The sequence below is a fragment of the Macrotis lagotis genome, chromosome X (genome assembly GCF_037893015.1).
Source record: "Macrotis lagotis isolate mMagLag1 chromosome X, bilby.v1.9.chrom.fasta, whole genome shotgun sequence".
Classification (NCBI taxonomy): domain Eukaryota; kingdom Metazoa; phylum Chordata; class Mammalia; order Peramelemorphia; family Peramelidae; genus Macrotis; species Macrotis lagotis.
The window spans coordinates 237,565,456-237,587,538 of NC_133666.1; the positions used below are offsets into that span (position 1 = coordinate 237,565,456).

A 22,083-nucleotide genomic window follows, 5' to 3' on the forward strand; every position below is an offset into this window, starting at 1 on the left:
TGCCTTTGATATCCTGCCCTCTTTCAGATCCCTTGTGAATAAAATCCCATAATACTCTGACAACTGTGTCTTCTCCAGTAGAGTAAGCCTTCAGGTATACTTGCTCTAATCTTTAGGGCCATTTCTAAGTACATGTGTGGTGGTGCTAATATTCTTGATAATGTGGGGGGGGGTGGAGGGAGAAAGTTTATCTAAAAATCTTTGTATAACTTTTATTTGTTGTCATCCTTTCATTTTTATCCTTTAATGACCTTGGGGTGATCCCTTAGCTGGATCTCACCAAGATTTTTAAAATTGATTTTACCCTCCAATGCTTCTTTGCTTTATGAGGCAATGCTGATCACAGTCTTATATCATCTTCCATAATATTTTACAAATGAGTTTAAGTTCTAAAATGGCATTACCCTTGGCTGACAGATTTTTTTCACGTGGCAAGCAAGTTTGTCAGCTAAAATATTTTATAAGTTCTCTAGCTCTCTTTGTTACAGAAAATGATTTACATTGCTTACATTGTGAAATTATTTTAGCTTGTGTCTGTTTCTTCTTCTATCCATATCCTATTTTTCATCTTCTTTTTCATTTTTCATCACCTAACTTGGGAGTGCTAAAATTGCAGATTAGCTTAATTCCTGTTGGAGTTATTATAATTGCATACAATATCTTTTACTCATTTTATTCTTCTAGCCTTTTTCTAATTTTGATCTTTGCTCTAACAAGACAGTGGTCTATCTGGATATAGACAGTCAATTCAGAAATAACTCTCACATTAGTAATGAGTTCTTTTCTGCCTTTAAAATATACTCATTTTTATTTTCTTTGGTGATATTACTCAGTACCTATCATGTTTAATACCTTACCAGTTTATCTCTTATAGATAGTATTCATAATATGAGTGTAAGGCTTCTTATAGTTTCATAAGTCTTTGGCCTCTTATTCCTTATTAATATTTTATAAGATATTTCTCACTGTCTTTACCTATTCCCAACATTACACTGAAAACACTAAGCATCAAATTGAACTGATTTAATTTGAAGGGTCAGGTTCTTCATAGAATATGTCTACTCCTTCATTCTCTTTAACTTGATGTTGATGTATAAACTAAAATTACTTTTATGGTGATATTTTTTGCAAATATCCTTGCAAATACTTATAAAGTCTGCAATACAAGATGATCAAAGAACCAATAAAATGATATTTCATGCTAACTTTGAACAATAAAACCAATTTTGCTAACTACTTCATTTGCATCTCCAAGGAAAACTTTACATCCTTACATTTATCTGTAACTTCCTTTTGGAGGGGGGTTGTTGGCAAATTTTCACGATTGATACAATTTAGTTAGCCACCTGCTTGGTACTGGAAAACCATAAAAATGCTTCCAAGGTTACAACTGAGAAGTGGGCTGACAATAAGTCAACAACCAACAAGTGGGCTGACAAGAAGTCAACAACCAACTGTTAAATTACTACTCTGTCAGACACTATACTGTGCTGTGGGACAGGATGGGGGGTAAGAAGGCGGATATAAAATACAAAAATGAAAAGTATGCCCTCAAGGAGCTTATATTCTATTTATCGTGCTATGTAAGATCAATTGTTCAATATATATTAGGAAACTACTATTTAACAAGCACCATGCTTGGTGTTAGAAATACAAATAAAATAATAAGAATGAAATAATCTGCATTCTCAAGGAGTACAATGAGTGATGAGAGTGGATGGACTGGCTAAATATTCCATGCATATACACAAAATATATGAAGAAGTAAGTATGGGTAGGTGTCAGTGAAAACATTTTAGAAAGACATGGCCCTGTCAAAAGAAATACAACAGGGCATGTGGGCTGCCCAGTATAAAAAGTGACCATACCAGTGATGTCCTAGATAAGTTGAATTATCAAACTAATTTTCTACTCGTTTATCCTAATTTTGCACTGAGAAACAAATAAAATGTATACTTTATGTTTTCTGTGTAATGGCCTTTCAAAGATCACACAGTGTCTAAGGTCAAATTGGAACTTAGATCCTCCCAACTCCAGGCTCAGAGCTCTATCCTCTGTGCCACCTAGCTGCCTCCCTTTCAAATATTTAAAGATAGTTATAATGGCTTCTAGATGAGCTAATGAATGTTCTCTCAACATGAAGTTGCTCTTCATATGACATCATTTCTAGATTTTTCACCACAGTGTTAATCTTCTGGAAGCATTTTATTTTATTAATGTCCCACTTTAAATGTCATGAGTAATGTGCCAAATGTGATCTGATGATCAAAATATACAGCATGATAAATTCTCTGGATCTGGGCATTATATATTCCTTTAAAGCATTTACACGATTTGGGCTGATATTGACTTGTGTGGTCACCTAAAAAAATATCAGAGGTTTTATTACTTGAACTTCTTGTAAACTAAAAGTCTCACTCTACTCATGCAGCTGATTGAAAAGAAAAAAAAAATAAATACAGCTCTTTGTTTTATTGCTACTACATTTTATGTTAGTTTTGGGCTATCATTTCTACCTGTGATAATTTTTTATCTTGATTCTCTCATTTACTGTATTACTTATCCCTCACAGATTTGAGTTATCCCCAAATTTTATACATAGGGTATTCTATTGATATCTTCTTCCAAGTCATTGATGTAAACATTAAACAGAACAGAGATAAGCAACGAAGTCCAATGACATGTCATTGCACCTTATTCCCAGTTTAAAATGCATCCCTTATTCAATATTCATTGGGTATAATGGTTGAAACTTGTGAAAATTAATTTTATTATGCAAAAATGTGAAGAACAATATAAACTTCTGAAACATGATGTTTTAAAATCATGAAACTGTGAATTAGTTAAATCTGTTTCAGAATACTAGAAAATATAACTAATCAAAATTAGTCTTTTGCCTTGCACTGAGTTGAGGTATCTCTTGAGACATGAAGAATAAAAACGCTAAGTAATGTTGCTTTACACAGTCTCTTTAAAGGCCATGAAGCTCATTAATTATCACAAATCTACCAACAATTTTGCTGACAGTATATCCTACAAGCACACTTTTACCTGAATATCAACAGACTTTTACATATCAAAATCAAATTGTCCTAACAGAAATGAAGGGATATTATATAATATTTGTCTATGGCAAGCATAATCAATTGGTTTAAAATTCACCCAAAATTTAAATTAAAAAAAATCCATCATTTCCATTTCTGAGATAAAAAAACAAACATTCCATCTGTGGCTGTTACCCATCAAGTAAGATTCTAATTTCATATATATGATTTTTATGAAAGTCACTAACAGGAAATAATAGTTAAAAATATGAAAAGATTATTTCTGATGCACTTTTAAATTAAAAACCTGGATGATATTGTAATTAAACCATCAGCAAGAGAATGAGGCAAAAAATCTTTGCTGAAGAGGAAAGGAAACAGCAAAATAATCTAACTGCTGCCTGTCCAATTCTGATTAACTCATAGTATTATGTAATTTGTTGAGATGAGTTCTAAAAAGTCCTATACTGGCAGTGGCACCACAGTCAGCACCAAATTATACTAACATTTTCCATCTATCCATAACCACCATAGTGGTGGGAATGGCTGAAATGGTTGCAAATTATTAAATGACATTTTTACTAAAAGCCCTACTTTAATCCCTCATCAGATATGTGGTACTGAGTTTTCAAAAACTGTGCCAGAGAAAAATAATTTCTCATAGATCCCACAGAGCTAGAAAAGCTTTAATGATGAAGCCAGTGATGGAATCCATGACTACTGTCCAAGGACTAACAACAAAATTTAGACACATTCATTCCCAGGTTGGCCAGGAGAAGATAAAATGTTCAGCCCTATCAGCTCTTGAAGATAATCTAGCAAATTATAAAAAAGATTGTAATCTATATTGGTGATGCTCTACCAATGAAATCACAGGTCCTTAAGCACCCAGGTAAAGAAGAAACTTCTTGTTAAAGAGACTAGAGAATAATATTGAACATGCTACCCTCCTGAGGAATAGTCATTGATATAAATTGAACTAAATTAAAGAAAAGACATACTAATTGTGATGGCAAACGATACATACTAGAAGAGAGAATGTGATTAAGAGGTTCTCTTGCTATCTTGTTCCCTCTTTATTTGCATAGAAAGTAAACTCCTTGAGAATAAGGATTGTTTTACTTTATTCTTTGTATTTGGACAACTAGCAGAATGCCTGGCACATAAAAAGCCCTTAATAAAAATTTATTGATTGCTTATTTAATGGGTTCACTGATTCTCATTTTTGAATCTCTGACTAATCATAGGATATTCATGGGAAAGTAATCTTACATTAAAAAAAAGCATAGATTTCCTTTAAAACATATTTTGGTGTCATAGGATCTTTTGGCAATCTGGTCAAATCAAAGAAGTCTTTCTCAGAATGATATTTTTAAATGAATGAAATAGGGGCGGCTAGGTGGTGTAGTGGATAGAGCACCGGCCCTGGAGTCAGGAGTACCTGGGTTCAAATCCAGTCTCAGACACTTAATAATTACCTAGCTGTGTGGCCTTGGGCAAGCCACTTAACCCCATTTGCCTTGCAAAATCTAAAAAAAAAAAAATGAATGAAATAAAATATATAGGAATTTCATTCATTTTAAAATGTATGAAATAAAACACATAGGTATAGAAAAGTATTTTTTCAAAAAAGTTCATAAACACCAATTTAAGAAATCATAATTTAAAATGAACAGTCCAAATCAGCAGTGGTTATTGAAAAATTAGAATACACAAGCAGAAATATTGATATTAAATGAAGGCCAAGAAGTTCTCTAGACACTTAATTGCACCATACTATACTAGGTGGCATGAAACCACCATTTAAAAGCCCTACCTGGGGTGGCTAGGTGGCACAGTGGATGGCACACCAGCCCTGGAGTTGAGTACCTAGCTGTGTGGCCTTGGGCAAGCCACTTAACCCCATTGCCTTGCAAAAAACCTAAAAAAAAAAAAAGCCCTACCTTAAAACCCTAGTAAGTTATTTCTTAATTTAAAAAAAAGTTTTGTCCTGATATAGTTAACAATGTCTTCTGAATTAAAAAAAAAAAAGAAAAACAATGTCTTCTGAAAAACAGTTTGAAGAAATTATCTTTTTTTTTAAAGTTTTTTTTTTTTTGCAAGACAATGGGGTTAAGTGGCTTGCCCAAGGCCACACAGCTAGGTACTCCTGACTCCAGGGCCAGTGCTCTATCCACTGCGCCACCTGGCCACCCCAGAGATCATCTTCTTAAAACAGTCTATATAGAAATCCTCAAAATCAAAAGAGAGGAATAGAATTAAAAGTAAAAATTCTTTTTAACTAAAAATTAAAACTAAAAGCTGGTTATTGGGAGAACAAATAACAAAGAAATAGATATGCCATTAGTTAATTCAATTTTAAAAAATCAAATTTTCATAAATAAATTAAAAAACAAATTCACAGCCCATAAAAAAGAAATAAATGCAATTATTAGAAGATATTTTGCCTGAAATATGCTAATAAAACTAAGAATAAACATTGTTATGAAGAGTTACAAAAATATAAATTGCCTAGATTAACAGAATAGGAAATATAACACTTAAATAACCCTGTCTTAGAAAAAAAATCAAACAAGTCATAAACTCTCAAAGAAAGAAATCCCAGCGACAGAATTTCCAAATAAATTCTACCAAATATTTAAAGAAAAATTAATTCCAATACAATATAAATTGAAAAAAAACAAATAAACAAGAAAGAATCCTACCAAATATATAACACAAATATGATCTTAATACCTAAACCAGGGAAAGTTAAAATGGAGAAAGAAAACTATAGCCAATTCCCTAATGAATATGAATGCAAAAATTGTAAATACCAGCAAGAAAAATTAAATATATCACAAAGATCACAGACCAAGGCCTGGCTGGATTTGTACATCCAGTAATGTGGAACTAGTGCAATATTATAACAACTATTTTAAAAAAAACAACAAAAATGCTGAAATAATTTGGCCAAAAAAAGCTTTTGACAAAAATATGCTTCTGATAACCCATTCCTCTTAAAAAAAAATCATCACTACATAACAATAATTAGAACTTTCCTTAAAATGACAAGAGGTATCTATCTAAAACCAAGAGCCAATATAATCTGTAATGGAGACAAGCTAGAAGCCTTTCCAATATAATCAGAAGCAAGGATGCCCATTATCACTATTGCTATTCAGTACTGTGCTTTAAGAAAAAATGCTAGCCATAACAAGACAAGAAAAACAAATTAAAGGAATAAACAGGCAAAGAAGAAATAAACTGCCACTTTTTACAGATGATATGATGGTTTATTTAGAGAATCCACTAATTGAAACAATTAACTTTAGCAAATTTGCAGTATATGAAATAAATCCACACAAATTATTAGCATTTCTGAATTTTAACAATAAAACTCAGTAGGAAGAGACTGAAAGAGAAAATCCATTTAAAATAACTATAAGATAGTATAAAATATGTGGAAGCCTACCCAAACAAGACATACCCACAAGCAACTATATGAGCACAATTACAGAACATTTTTTACATAAATACATTTAAATAAGTGGAGAAATATTAACGGCTCATGGATGGGTCATCAATATAATAAAAATGACAACACTGCCTCATTTATTTATTCAGTGCCATTTCAATCAAATTACCCAAAAATTATAGAGCTAGGAAAAAAATCAATATAATTTATCTGGATGAATCAAAGATCAACAATATCAATATAATCAATGAAAAAATGGGAAGGAAGGGGACCTATGATTATCAAAACAATTTGACAGTAGATAAGAAATAGAGAGGTAGACTGGCAAAACAAATTAATACTATTCAACAAAGACTACTGAAGGGGCGGCTAGGTGGCGTAGTGGATAAAGCACTGGCCTTGGAGTCAGGAGTACCTGGGTTCAAATACAGTCTCAGACACTTAATAATTACCTAGCTGTGTGGCCTTTGGCAAGCACTTAACCCCATTTGCCTTGCAAAAACCTAGGAAAAAAAAAAAAAAAAACCAAAGACTATGAAAAATTGGAAAATAATCTGGCAGAAACTAGGTAGCAACCAACATCTCACACCATGTGTCAAAATGTGTTCAAAATGAATACATGATTTAGACATAGTGACATCACAAGCAAATTAGTGAATCATAAAAGAATTGCCCATCAGATATATGGATAAATAAAAAGTTCATGACGAAATGAGAAAGAGAAAGATTCACAGGAGGTAAAATGAATAATTTTGATTTCATAAAATTAAAAAAGTTTTTTCAGAAACAAAATCAAGGTAGCTAAAACTAGATGAAAAATAGGAAACTGGGGAAAAATCTTCACTGAAAGTTTTTCTGATAAGAGATCTCATTCCTAAGATATACAGGGAGCTGAATCAAATATACAAGATTAAGAGCCATTCATCGAGTGATAGTTAAAGGATATGAATCAATAGTCAAACAGAAAGAAATGCTTTAAATCACAAAAAGAGAAATGCAAATTACTTCAAAGGTGAGGTTCTACTACACTCTTATTAGACCATCTAAGATGACAAAAAAGGAAAATGACTATTGTTGGAGTGTCTGAAGGACAACAGGCACCTTAAAGCACTGTGTGTAACTATAAATTGGTCTAGCCCTTCTGGACAACAATTTGGAATTTTTGCCCCAAAAGTCTCTATCCTTTTAATCCAGTGATATCATTATTAGGCCTCCATGCATCAGGAAAAGGACCTATATAAACAAAAATGCTTAAATCCTCTCTTTTTGTGGTGACAGAGAATTAGAAACTCTGGGTATGTCCATTATTGGGGAACTGATGTTAAGAACAAGTAATGTTATATAGATGCCATGCAATACTATTGTGCTATAATAAATAATGAAGGGGATTATTCTAAAAAATCTTATGAAGACTTGAATGAATTGATAAAAAGCAAAATGAGAAGAACCAAGAGAACAATTTATATAGTAATAGCAATACTGTAACAACTGTTAAAAACCTAGCAATTCTGATCAACAAAATGACCAAGATAATTTCAAAAGATAACTGATAGATTCAGAATGTAGATTAAAGCATATTTTCTTCTCTTTCTTTTTCTTTAACATGGCAAATGAGGATATTAATTTTGCTTGACAATACATATTTGTAATAGGCTTTGTTTTTCTTGGCATCTCAATGGGCAGAGGAAGATAAAGGCTAGAATTCAAAACTGAAAATAAAACTGAACTAAATTTTAAAAAAACAGTCTCCATTAGGAAGTTATTTTCTACTCTCATGTAAGCAATGGTTGCTAAGGTGAGTCCTATCTGAAAAGATGAAACATTGCATGTAGAAGAAAAGCAAACACCTGATAAGGAGCACAAGTAATGTCTCAAAAAAAAGAGTTAAACATTAAGTTTTTTTCTGATACGAAAAGACAATCGTAACTATCCTTAATCACTCCATTTCTATTATATCCGTATACAAAAAGAGAAAGAGAGATGGAGAGAAACACATAGAGACACAGAGAGAGACAGAGGCAGATAGATTTATACTAGAAAGGAGATGGTTTAACTTTGGTCCCCTTGCCAATCTTCAGTCAGTTGAGAAAAACAACTGCAATATTTAGCCATAACTACTATGGAAGCTACAAGAATGAAAAGTATCTTTTGCCTAGGTTATTCAATTTTGAACTACGTAGCTAAGAAAAAGTACCTATATGCTTCTGCTTCTCTCTCTGAAATCATGTTATTGTGTTTTTCTGAGTTTGAATGCTATTTGTGATACTTTCTAGCAGTGTGATCCTGAAAAATCACTTAATCTTTCTAAGAATCAATATTCTTGTTGGTAAAAATGGTAAAATACTTATATCATTGTTATTAAAAGAATCTAATGAGTTATTATTAAATAGGCTTTGCTAACTTTAAAGTACATATATATTATATATGTATATACATACATATATATCATCATCATCATTTATTTATTGCTTTAGTAAAGATCTATCACTTTCATTTTTCATATATATATATATATAATTTTATTTTTTCTATCACTTTCATTATTAAAATATTTAATGAGCCAAAGGATGAGTTAACCCATTTGCTTCACTAGCTAACACCTGGATATGAAAATTGGACTATGAAGCAATTAACTAAGATTACCTAAATTCTTAATTATATTAGCACCTGGTGGCAGCCTAAATATTCAAAAGGAAACAATGTTTCTGTATACTGAATTGAATTTACAGAAGTAAATATAAAGTTTCAATAGAAACATCACAGTTGTTAAAATATAGGCAGAGTAGGCTACTCATTTCATTGACAAACTGTTGTGGTTTATTTTACTGAACTTTCCAATTTTTTTTCCCCCAAGCATTTATTTTCTCTCCCTCCCATTTCCCCTTCCTCATTGGGAAAAAAAGAAGAAAAATAAAACCTTTATAACAAATATATACAGTCAGGCAAAATAAGTTCCCATATTGACAATGTTCAAAAACATATCTCATTCCATATTATGGTGTACGGATGTAACCTGAAGAGATTTTAAAAATTCTAAGGGAAGGCCCCCTTCTTAAGAATATCTCTCCCATCAGTTTTCCGGGGCAAATGAAATGCATGCTCTCCATTACAATCAATCATTCTCATAAGTAAAGGAAGCTCAGAGAACATCTAGTCTAACACAAACTAAGCAGGAAGGTGCTCTCTATCATTTTATCTGTGTTCCATGCTCTGAGTCCTGCCTTGGACAAGTAGAATGAAGGTCAAAAGGAACCTGTTCTTCCCTGAATCTATTCTATGTAATTAAGAACTTGATTATTTCTGGCTTCCCACATGTAGATATTCCTTCTTTAGTGCAGATAAGCAACTGTTCTTTAATAACTGTTCTTAGAAAGATATCCAGGCCAATGAGAGATCAAATGATCTGCCCAGAGTTCCAGAGTCATTAAGTGCCAGAGATAAATTTTACTAATTATAAGCTTCCACTATGCCAGGCCACCTCTCATAATAAAGATTTATATATAGTCAGTTCTGCTATAATGCTTGTTTTGAAAATGTTAATTTATTCCAAAGGAAGTGAAATACTAGGGAACAATGTGAGCATAGAATGAATTTTACATTTCCTTATGCAAAATTTGGTTCAGAATGCAGAAAATTGGACTAGTTGAACCTGGCCACACAGGACTACACAAAACACAAAAGCACACACCTCAAACTTCTGCCAGTTACTACAGATATCCTGAGTCCTGTATTCTCCTTCTACAATGTTATGTTTTGCTATTTTTTTTACATTTGTGAACTTACTAAATAAAAAAACAAAAACAATCATTCAATATCCCAAACATGTCTAAATGTCCTATTATTGTGTAACCAATAGTACAGTAGGAGCTGTGGCCTGAGAAAGGCAAATTCCCAACCATTCAATGACCCCTTCCCTTGCTCCACACTTTCAGCCTTGCTTGGAGCTGTCACCTGCTGAGGTTCTGACAACTCTTAGCAGTAGTACATTATATTATAATGTTCAAACATGGATTATTGGGTATGAATGTTCAGAAAAGTTGTGAATCTCAATAAAATCCTTGGTTTGAAGATGATGAAAAATGCATAACTAGAAAACATCCAACAACTTTTTTCTCCGATTAAAGATGTACCCAAAGATAAATTTGTTCCAGTAGCTTTACTTTAAGGATGCACCAGATGCTAAGTAGATTTTTAAATAAATTAAATCTATCTAATTTAATTTCATTTTTAAAAATTTATTTTTATAATTCTACAAACCAAAGCTCCCACACTGAAGTCCTATTCTGATGTTTCATGACATCGAAAGAGATTCTCAGTTCTGAAGGCTAGGTCATAGAGAGTAAGGTATGGCATATTCTATAAAGTTGGCAAGACTTCCTAATGAGAAATGATGGATTATATATGTCAGCCAACAATCAGCCTAGTTAAGATATGGGGAATGTTATCCCTAGAGGGTTAGCTGCTAACTTTTTTTTTGACCCCAGAAACTCATTTAGTTATCTATTATTTGAGAGATTGTGGTTTGCAATGGTACAAATATTCACAAAGACATGTGTATGTGTGTACTAGCTGTATAAGCCCAGAAAAGTAATAATCTCCAGACAACTCTAAGACTAGATGTGGCAGAATGGTAGTTAAACTGCATTGCACAGAGAATTTTCTCATTGAGAGCTCCCTATATCAGAAGTCCAGATTCTCTCTTTACTCTACACTTTACCCTTCATTAAAAAAAAAAGATATTTTAAAGTACTCACCTCAACTTGAAGAAAGAGCTGTTCAGTCACAGAAGTCCCATTTCTAATCTGGAAATGCATTTTGCTCATGTAGCCATCAGAGCAGTCCTAAACCCAACAAAAGAATAAATGATATTTTATCAATTATTTTAAGAAAAGATTATCCTGAAAGTTACTATGTAAAAACACCCAAAATAAGCAACAGGGGTCATATTACGTGTTAAAAATTGCTCCTAATTCAGACAAAATCCAGACAAAAATGCACTATTACTCACCCTTCTTTTAGCAACCCTCAGCACAGGGTTCAGAACAAGGCTATAATAACTTTACATGGGTCTAAAACCTTTAGAGTTAAAAGATTTTGTAAGCTAGCTTTTACTGATCTTCAAGACACAGAGTAATAGATTTGAGCTAGAAATAACCTTAGAAGTTTTCTAGGACTTCCGGCCAAGATGGCAGAGAGAAGACAGGCACAGTTCTCAAGTCTCCTGATCTTTCCCCATCTATCATATGAAACAAACCTCGTAACAGAAATCTGACCCACAAAACCCAGAAAGAAAAGCCAGGAGAAAGAACATCTACCTCAGGATTTGTCTCCCTCAGCAGCACTGAACAAATTCTGGCTGGTGAGTCTGGGCTCAGAGGGCAGATCAGCCAGGGATCAGCCAGATTAGCAGCTAAATTGGAGCCGGGGAGTCTGAGGGCCCGAGAGCCAGACCTTCTGGGATCAGCGGTGGGGCTGGACAGCAGGGGCTTGAGTCAACTACAGAGTAGAGGCACTGGTGTTGTTGCTGTCCCCTGGGAGCTAGAGGACAGGGCTGAGGGGAGAGTTCCAGTGCAGGAGAGCTGGACACCATCCCTAGGCTCCTCTGGTCTGAGGAACTCTGAGTCCATGCCTTCACTGCAGCTGAGGCCTCTTCCCAGAACAAACAATAGCAGACTGACTACTGCCTCAGGCACAGGTGTGTAAGCAGAAGAACCAGCCCAGCTGACAATAGGGAGAGGAATGACCTCACCCCAGGGCAAAGCCCACCATTGATTGAAGGCAAAAAGATTCCTTAGCTCCAACCACTCCCTTCAAGCTAAGGGAGAAGGCCTCAATCAATGTCAAAGACACTCCAGGGAAAGCAAACAACTGCCAGCCAGAGAAATTGCACTCAGTGAGTAAAGCCTCTAGCAATACCAAGCCCCTGTGAACCAGCCCCTCCCCAACTCAAGGTCTTAGCAAAATGAAAAAGGGTCAGTGGAAAGGTGAATCCATAGAAAAATTATTGGAAAGGAAAGACCCTAACTCAGAGAGACCTAGAACCTCTAAGGAGAATACAATCTGGTCTTCAGCACAGAAAGACTTCCTTGAAGAAATAAGGAAGGAGTTTAAAAATCAACTGGAAAATTTGGGAGAGACAATTAATACCCTGCAAGAAGAAAACATCCTTAGAAAATACAATTGGACAAATACAAAATGAGAATAAATCTCTCAGATCCTCAATTGGGCAAATGCAAAAAGAAAATAATTCTCTCAAAACTTCAATTGGTCAAATGGAAAGCTCTTTCAAAAGTAGAACTGACCAACTGGAACAGGAGTTGCAAAAGGAAAATGAAGAAAACTCCTCTCTAAAAAAAAAAGAATGGAGTCTGCAGAAACTAATGACTCTATGAGACAGCAAGAGCCAGTTAAACAAAATCAAAATCTAGAAAAAATAGAAGAAAATGTAAAATAACCTCATCAGCAAAACCACTGACCTCCAGAATTGATTGAGGAAGGGCAACCTGAGAATTATTAGACATCCTGAAAACATTGAAGAGAAAAAAAAAACAGGACTTAATATTACAGGATCTAGTGATGGAAAACTGCCCTGATACCATGGAATCAGAGGGCAAAGTAGTTACTGAAAGAATACATCAATCCCCTCCAGAAAAAGATCCTAAAATGAAAATACCAAGAAATGTTGTGGCCGAAATCCAGAACTATCAGATAAAAGAGAAAATCCTGTAAGCATCCAGAAAGAAACAATTTAAATATCAAGGAGCCACAGTAAAGATTACACAGGACCTGACTGCATCAACATTAAGGGATCGAAGGGCCTGGAACAAAATATTTCGAACAGCAAGGGAGCTTGGAATGCAGCCAAGAACCCACTATCCTGCAAAGCTAAGCCTTCTCTTCCCAGGAAAAAGATGGACATTTAACAAAATGGAAGAATTCCAAAAATTCCTGATGAAAAGACCAGAGATAAATAGAAAATTTGGACATCAAACAAGAGGTTCAAGAGACACATGAAAGGATTTTAAAAGGGGGGGCGGTAAAAGAAAAAAAAAACTTCTATAGAATAAGTTAAAACTGGCTATACTCCAGCATGGGGGAAAAGAATCTCATAAATCTTGAGAATTTTAACACTAACAGAGAAAATATACCTAGCCAGAAGTGATTCATGACCTATCCATGAGACTGCTATCCAATGAGATGCAACTGGCTTTAACCTCACTTGGAAGAAAGACTTTAATAACCCTCAAGAATTTTAACTCTATTAGATAGAATGTACTTAGCTATAAGTGACAGATACTCAGAATTTTCTATGACTCAGATAGAATGATGTAAAAAAACACTACCTCATTAAAAGGGGGACAGGAAGGAGACAGGAGGAGGGAGGGGACTGAATGGGGTAAATCTCATTACACTAAGAGGTACAAAATTACCTATGGTTATAGAGGGGAAGAAGGGAGGAGATGAGAAACATCTGAATCTTCTCATCAGACTTGGCTTAAAGTCAACTTACACATACTTAGTTAACTTAAAAAAACATCTAACCTCTCAACTATTAAAAGGGGAAAAGGGGAGGGGGATAGAGAAAGGGAGGTGGGGAATGGGGAAAAAGGGGGAACTAACAAAAGGAACATAAGGGAAAAGGGAAAGGGGAAAGAAAAGGGAGGGGGTGATATAGGAGGGCAAACACATTGAAGGGGGTGGTATTCAGAAACAAAATACTGGGGAATACAGATAAAGGGGGGAAGGGGGAAAATACAAACAGAAGAAAGCATGGAGGGCAATAAAGCTAATCATAACTTTGAATGTGAATGGGATGAACTCTCCCTTAAAATGTAAGCAAATAGCAGAGTGGATTAAAAACCAGAATCCTACAATACGCTGCTTACAAGAAACTCATATAAAGAAGAGAGATACATATAGAGTAAAGGTAAAAGGTAGGAGCAATATGTATTTTGCTTCATCTGAAGTAAAAAAAGCAGGACTAGCAATCCTTATCTCAGACAAAGCAGCAGCAAAAATAGCACTAAAAGAGATAAGGAGGGGTGGCTAGGTGGCGCAGTGGATAAAGCACAGGCCCTGGAGTCAGCAGTACCTGGGTTCAAATCCTGTCTCAGACACTTAATAATTACCTAGCTGTGTGGCCTTGGGCAAGCCACTTAACCCCATTTGCCTTGCAAAACCCTAAAAAAAAAAGAGAGAGAGATAAAAAAGGAAACTTTATCCTCTGAAAAGGAACCATAGACAATAAAGTTATTTCAATACTGAAAATATATATGCACCCAATGGGACAGCATCCAAATTCTTAGAGGAGAAGCTTAAAGAACTACAGGAAGACATAGACAGCAAAACTCTACTAGTGGGAGACCTCAACCTCCCACTCTCAGATCTAGATAAATTGAATCATAAAATAAACAAGAAAGAAGTTAAGGAGGTAAATAGATTGTTAGAAAAACTAGATATGGTAGACTTTTGGAGGAAATTGAATGGGTATAGAAAGGAATATGCCTTTTTCTCTGCAGTACATGGAACTTATACAAAAATTGACCATGTACTAGGACATAAAAACCTAATGATCAATTGCAGAAAGGCAGAAATAGTGAATACATCTTTCTCAGATCACAATGCAATAAAAGTCATATGCAATATTGGGCCTAGGAGATATAGAGCCAGAACCAATTGGACACTGAATAACCTCATTTTAAAGAATGAGTGGACCAAAAAACAAATTATAGAAAGAATTAACCATTTTATCCTAGATAATGATAAAAATGAAACAACATACCAAAACCTATGGGATTCACTCAAAGCGGCACTCAGGGGATACAATATATCTTTAAAAGCTTGCATGAATAAATTGGAGAAAGATGAAATCAATGAACTAAACATGCAACTAAAAAAATCAGAGAAAGAACAAATTAAAAATCCCCAGTTAAATACCAAATTAGAAATTCTAGAAATTAAAGGAGAAATGAATAAAATTGAAAGCAAAAAAAAAACTATTGAATTAATAAATAAAACCAAAAGTTGGTATTATAAAAAAACCAATAAAATTGATAAACCTCTGGTCAATTTGATTAAAAGAAAAAGAAGAAAATCAAATTGCTAGTATCATAAATGAAAAAGGTGAACTCACCACCAATGAGGAAGAAATTAAAGTAATAATTTGAAATTATTTTGCCCAACTCTATGCCAATAAATTTGATAATCTAAGTGAAATGGATGAATATTTACAAAAATATAATTTGCCCAGGTTAAATGAAAAAGAGATTAAATACCTAAACAACCTTATCTCAGAAAAAGAAATTCAACAAGCCATATTGAACTCCCTAAGAAAAAATCTCCAGGGCCTGATGGATTCACAAATGAATTCTACCAAACATTTAAGGAACAACTGGTTCCAATTCTATATAAATTCTTTGGAAAAACAGGGAAAGATGGAACTCTGCCTAACTCTTTCTATGAAACCAATACTATGCTGTTACCTAAACTAGGAAGAGTTAAAACAGAGAAAGAAAATTATAGACCTATCTCCCTGATGAATACAGATGTAAAACTCAAATAAAATCTTAGCAAAATGATTACAACAAGTTATCACTAGGATAATACATTATGATCAAGTAGGATTTATCCCAGGAATGCAGGATTGGTTCAATATTAGGAAAACTGTTAGTATACTCGATTATATCAACAACAAACCTACCAGAAATTATATGATTATATCAATAGATGCTGAAAAAGCTTTTGACAAAATACAGCATCCATTCCTACTAAAAACACTAGAGAGTGTGGGAATAAATAGACTGTTCCTTAGAATAATTAGCACTATCTATCTGAAACCATCAACAAGCATTATATTAAATGGGGAGAGGCTAGAGGCATTCCCAGTAAGATCAGGGGTGAAACAAAGGTGCCCATTATCACCACTACTATTCAATACTGTATTAGAAATGTTAGCTTCAGCAATTAGAGAAGAAAAAGAAATTAAAGGAATTAGAATTGGGAAGGAAGAGACAAAATTCTCACTCTTTGCAGATGACATGATGGTCTACTTAGAGAATCCCAAGAAATCATCCAAAAAACTACTGGAAACAATTATCAATTTTAGCAAAGTTGCAATTATAAAATAAGCCCTCATAAATCCTCAACTTTTCTATATATGTCTAGCAAGATACAGCAGGAAGAGCTAGAAAGAGAAATCCCATTCAAAGTAACCTCAGACAATATAAAATACCTGGGAGTCTATTTGCCAAGACAGACTCAGAAACTGTTTGAAAACAATTATAAAACACTTCTCACACAAATTAAATCAGATTTAAATAACTGGGCAAATATCAACTGCTCATGGATAGGTAGAGCTAATATAATAAAAATGACAATTCTACCAAAACTAAACTACCTGTTTAATGCCCTACCAATCAAAATTCCAAAAAATTACTTTAATGAGTTAGAAAAATTAAGTAAATTCATATGGAGAAATAAAAAGTCAAGAATTTCTAGGAACTTAATGAAAAAAGTGCAAAAGAAGGTGGCTTAGCTCTACAAGATCTAAAATTATATTAACATACCATATATCATCAAAGCTTTTTGGTATTGGCTAAGAAATAGAGTAGTGGACCAGTGGAATAGACTAGGTGCAAAAGCAGGAAATGATTATAGTAATCTACTGTTTGATAAACCCAAGGAGTCCTGCTATTGGGATAAAAACTCCCTCTTTGATAAAAACTGCTGGGAAAATTGGAAGTTAGTATGAAAGAAACTTAAATTAGACCAACACCTAACACCCTTTACCAAGATAAGATCCAAATGGTTACAGAACTTAGATATAAAAAACAATACTATAAGCAAATTAGAAGATCAAGGACTAGTTTACCTGTCATATCTATGTTAAGGGGAGCAGTTTATGACTAAGGAAGAGTTGGAGAACATCACCAAAAACCAACTAGATCATTTCAATTACATTAAATTAAAAAGTTTTTGCACAGATAAAACCACTGTAACCAAGATCAAAAGAAATGCAGTAAATTGGGAAACAATCTTTACAACTAATTATTTTGACAAAGGATTCATTTCTAAAATATACAGAGAACTGAGTCATATTTTTAAAACAAAATACCATTCCCCCAATTGACAAATGGTCAAAGAATATGCAAAGGCAATTTACAGATGAGCAGATCAAAGCAATCCATAGCTATATGAAAAATTGCTCTAAATCATTAATTAGAGAAATGCAAATTAAAGCTTCTCTGAGGTACCACCTCACACCTTTCAGATTGGCCAATATGGCCAGAAAGGATAATGATCATTGTTGGAAGAGCTGTGGGAAATCTGGGACACTATTACACTGTTGGTGGAACTGTAAACTCCTCCAACCTTTCTGAAGAGAAATTTGGAACTATGCCCAAAGGGCAACAAAAATGAGCATACCCTTTGACCCAGCAATACCACTACTGGGTCTATACCTTGAAGAGATGATGAAAAAGAGTAAAAACATTACTTATACAAAAATATTTATAGCAACCCTATTTGTGGTGACAAAGAATTGGAAACCAAGTAAATGTCCTTCAATTGGGGAGTGGCTTAGCAAACTGTGGTATATGTATGTCATGGAACACTATTGTTCTATTGGAAACCAAGAGGGACGGGATTTCACGGAAGCCTGGAGGCATTTGCATGAATTGATGCTGAGTGGGATGAGCAGAACCAAAAAAACAATGTACACCCTAACAGCAACATGGGGGTGATGTTCAACCTTGAAGGACTCGCTCATTCCATCAGTGTAACAATCAAGAACAATTTTGGGCTGTCTGCAAATGAGAGTGCCATCTGTATCCAGATAAAGAGCCGTGGAGTTTGAACAAAGTTCAAGGACTATTCCCTTTAATTTAGGAAAAAACGGTTATCTTATTGTCTGATCTTGTCACCTCTTAGACTTCTTGTCTCTTCCTTAAGGATATGATTTCTCTCTCATCACACTTAATTTGGGTCAATGTACAACATGGAAGCAAAGTAAAGACTGACAGATTGCTTTCTGTGGGGGGGGGAGTAAGATTGGGGGGGAATTGTAAAACTCAAATAATACCTTTAATAAAAACAAATAAATAAATAAATAAATAAATAAGTTTTCTAGTTCATCATCATTTTATAGATGAAGGAATAGGAATGTTTTATTAACTTCTGTCCTCATTATATCTTCTCAGTTAATATTCCTTTGTAAATGCTAATTGATATCAAGTAATTAATTAATACTGAAATATTGACAGGTGAATTGATACTAATGTTGAAAAGCAGACAGGATATGAACTTCGAATTCTAAGGGAAAACAGTAATCAACCAGATGCCACAGAAGGGGGAAACTTTGTAACAGCTCTCTAAAAGGGATACAGGCCTCCTTGGGAAGTACATCTGGAGTAGAGATATGGACTACCCAGAAAGGACAGAAGAGTTTCTTCCCTAACTTCTTGCTGAAAGATGTCAAGCCAACTCTTTGTTTACATTATAAACTGAGACCTATAATCTTCCCAGATGTGCATCTGGGATGTAATTAATATAGAGCAGCCTAAGAACTTTCAAATCTGAGAGAACTATCTACTACCCGGGATTCATTGGGAGAGAAATTATATCAGTGGAATCAACTTAGGGAGTATTGTTAAGGATTATGAAGCTCATTTTAAGGATAAATGATAAAATGATTTTAAAAAAGGGTAAAAACATCACTTATACAAAAATATTTATAGCAGCCTTGTTTGTGGTGGCAAAAAAATTGGAAATTAAGTGAATGTCCATCAATTGGGGAATGGCTTAACAAACTGTGGTATATGTATGTCATGGAACACTACTGTTCTATTAGAAACTAGGAGGGATGGGAATTCAGGGAAGCCTAGAAAGATTTGCATGAACTGATGCTGAGTGAGATGAGCAGAACCAGTAAAACACTGTATACCCTAACAGCAACATGGGGGTGATGATCAACCCTGATGGACTTGCTCATCTCTTCAATGAAACAAGCAGATATAATTATGAACTATCTGCAATGGAGAATACCAACCACATCCAGAGAAAGAATTATGGTCTTTGAACAAAGACCAGAGACTATTACCGTCAAATTAGAAAATAAAAAAAGCATTATTTTATTATGTAATTTTACCATCTCATATTTTATTTTTCTTCTTTAAGGATATGATTTGTCTGTCATCACGTTCAACTGAGATCAATGTATAACACAGAATCAATGTAAACACTAACAGAATGCCTTCTGTGGGGGGTGGGGGGAGAGAAGCAAGAATGGCGGAAAAATTTAAAACTCAAAATAAATAAATTCTTTCTTTAAAAAAAAAAGAAAAAGAAATCCTGGAGCCAGTTCAAGCACCAACCATGTCCCACTCACCATGGAAATATATTTAAGCAAAAATCTACAGGGAGTGGCTGTTCCCTACAATATGGCGCTAGCTCCATGCTACTGGATCTAAATTTATCTAAGCTTTTTTTTTCCCTTTTCCTTTAAATTTGACTATTCCTTTTCCAGCTTGCAACTACTACTATGGACCTAGCTCCATGTGACTGGATCTTTGTTGAACTAAACTTCTTTTCTTTCTTTCTTCCTTTTTCAACATCTTAGCCTTCTTTAACCACCACTTGTGCCAATCAGCCAGTCTTAAAAACTCACTATTTTGCTGAACCAAACCTGTGAACTTTTTGTAGTAATTTGTAAACTTTTTATAATAATTTGTGAACTTTTGTAGTAAACTGTGAATTAAAATTTAATCCTTTCTTTAAAAAAATTGAATGATGTCTTGTTATACTTATTAAGAGGACCTTAAACTCAAAAAAGTAGGAAAAGGGAGAAAATATCTCCTACAGAATTGATAAGCCTAGTTTTGCAGAATGCAAAAAGTAACCACATAAGTGAAAGAATAGCAAGAGAAGAACAATAGTTAATTCCTGAGAGTCGGAGGATGGATGAAATGTTACATAGCAATATATATGACATGTTAAAAGACAGATGAAAGTCTCCAGTACTTTAAGATTGGATACATAGTATAGTGAGAATTTATGGATAGACATAGACAAGGAATTACACAGAATGAAAAGACATGGAAAGGTTTTAATATAGATTATAAGGAATACCTATATTGACAAAATCATAGATGCATTTATATATCTACATCTATATAGCTACATAAGAGATATATGTATATATATATATATACACACACATTAATATATATGAGAATTAGTACCATCTGCACACTGAAAAACAATACCACATTAATTTTTTTTTTAGGTTTTTGGAAGGCAAATGGGGTTAAGTGGCTTGCCCAAGGCCACACAGCTAGGTAATTATTAAATGTTTGAGACCGGATTTGAACCTAGGTATTCCTGACTCCAGGGCTGGTGCTTTATCCACTGCGCCACCTAGCCGCCTCCACAATACCACATTCTTAACAATGCTACTAAAAGATCTCCAGTGAGGAAGAACTATTCTACTCTTGCTTAGCTCTAATTCTGAGGAATTTTTTCTTACATGACACATAAAGCAGTCTTATTAATATGTGTGTGTGTGTGTGTATATATATATATATATATATATATATATATATATATATATATACACATCTGTGTAATTAGATATTATCAGTCGACATGCATTTAGTAAGACTTATTCCTCCATGTCAGCCACTGTGCTAAATCCCGGGGAGACCAAGAAAGGGAAAAACCAGTCCCTGTCTTTAAGAGGCATCTATGATAATGAGGGAGACAACGTAGAAATATATAGGCATAAAACAGATGAAGACAATCTGAAAGAAAAGACACCACCATCAGAGGGAAACAGGAAAGGATTTTGACTGAAGGAGAATTAAAGATGGCAATTTCAGGAAGGACAATTGAGGCAAAGGCATAAAGATGGGAGATGGAGTGTTATAGAACTACAAGTAAGCAGTGTGCAAGCTAGGTGGCTTTGGAATCAGGAGGATGGGAGTTCAAATCTCGCCTTAGACACTTGACACTAACTAGCAGTTTGACCCTGGGCAAGTCATTTCATCCTGATTGCCTCCCATCCAGGGTCATCTCCAGTTGTCCTGATTCATATGTGGCCACTGGACCCAGGTGACCCTGGAGGAGAAAGTGAGGCTGGTGACTTAGCACAGCACTCAAATGCCCTCATTCAAATCCAATTTACAAGCTTGTCTTTGCTACCTTCTGTGGGGGGTGGGGGAGGGAAGCGAGATTGGGGGTGAAATTGTAATATTCAAAAAACAATAAAAAAATACATGTCAATAGAAATAAATGAATGAATGAATGAAGGTGAGTTGAGAGTGGCCCAGAAGTTTAGAATCATGACCTCAGAGAGAATCTAGTCCATCTTGTCCATAATTAAACTCTTCCACCTACAAGGTCATGCAGGCTCCATTTAAAGATTTCCATCTATTGAGAAATGCCCCAGAACAGTCCATGACATTTTTGGACAGCTCTAACAGCACAGAATTATTCATCATAGAAAAGCAAAACCTACCTTACTGCAACTCTTACCTACTGATCCTTGTTTGGGGCCAAGTAGCATGCACCTAATTAATCCCCCTTACA

At 34.4% G+C, this 22,083-nt stretch overlaps 1 protein-coding gene across 4 annotated transcripts in view; it reads right to left on the reverse strand.

Moving 5' to 3' along the window:
• Positions 1-22,083, reverse strand: part of ATG10 (autophagy related 10) — a 319,260-nt gene that overhangs the window by 202,586 nt on the left and 94,591 nt on the right. For all 4 annotated transcript variants that reach the window (XM_074200727.1, XM_074200730.1, XM_074200729.1 and 1 more), the window contains one exon: positions 11,256-11,342. In XM_074200727.1, the coding sequence (XP_074056828.1) occupies positions 11,256-11,342 (87 nt within the window). The remainder of the gene's footprint in view (positions 1-11,255; positions 11,343-22,083) is intronic.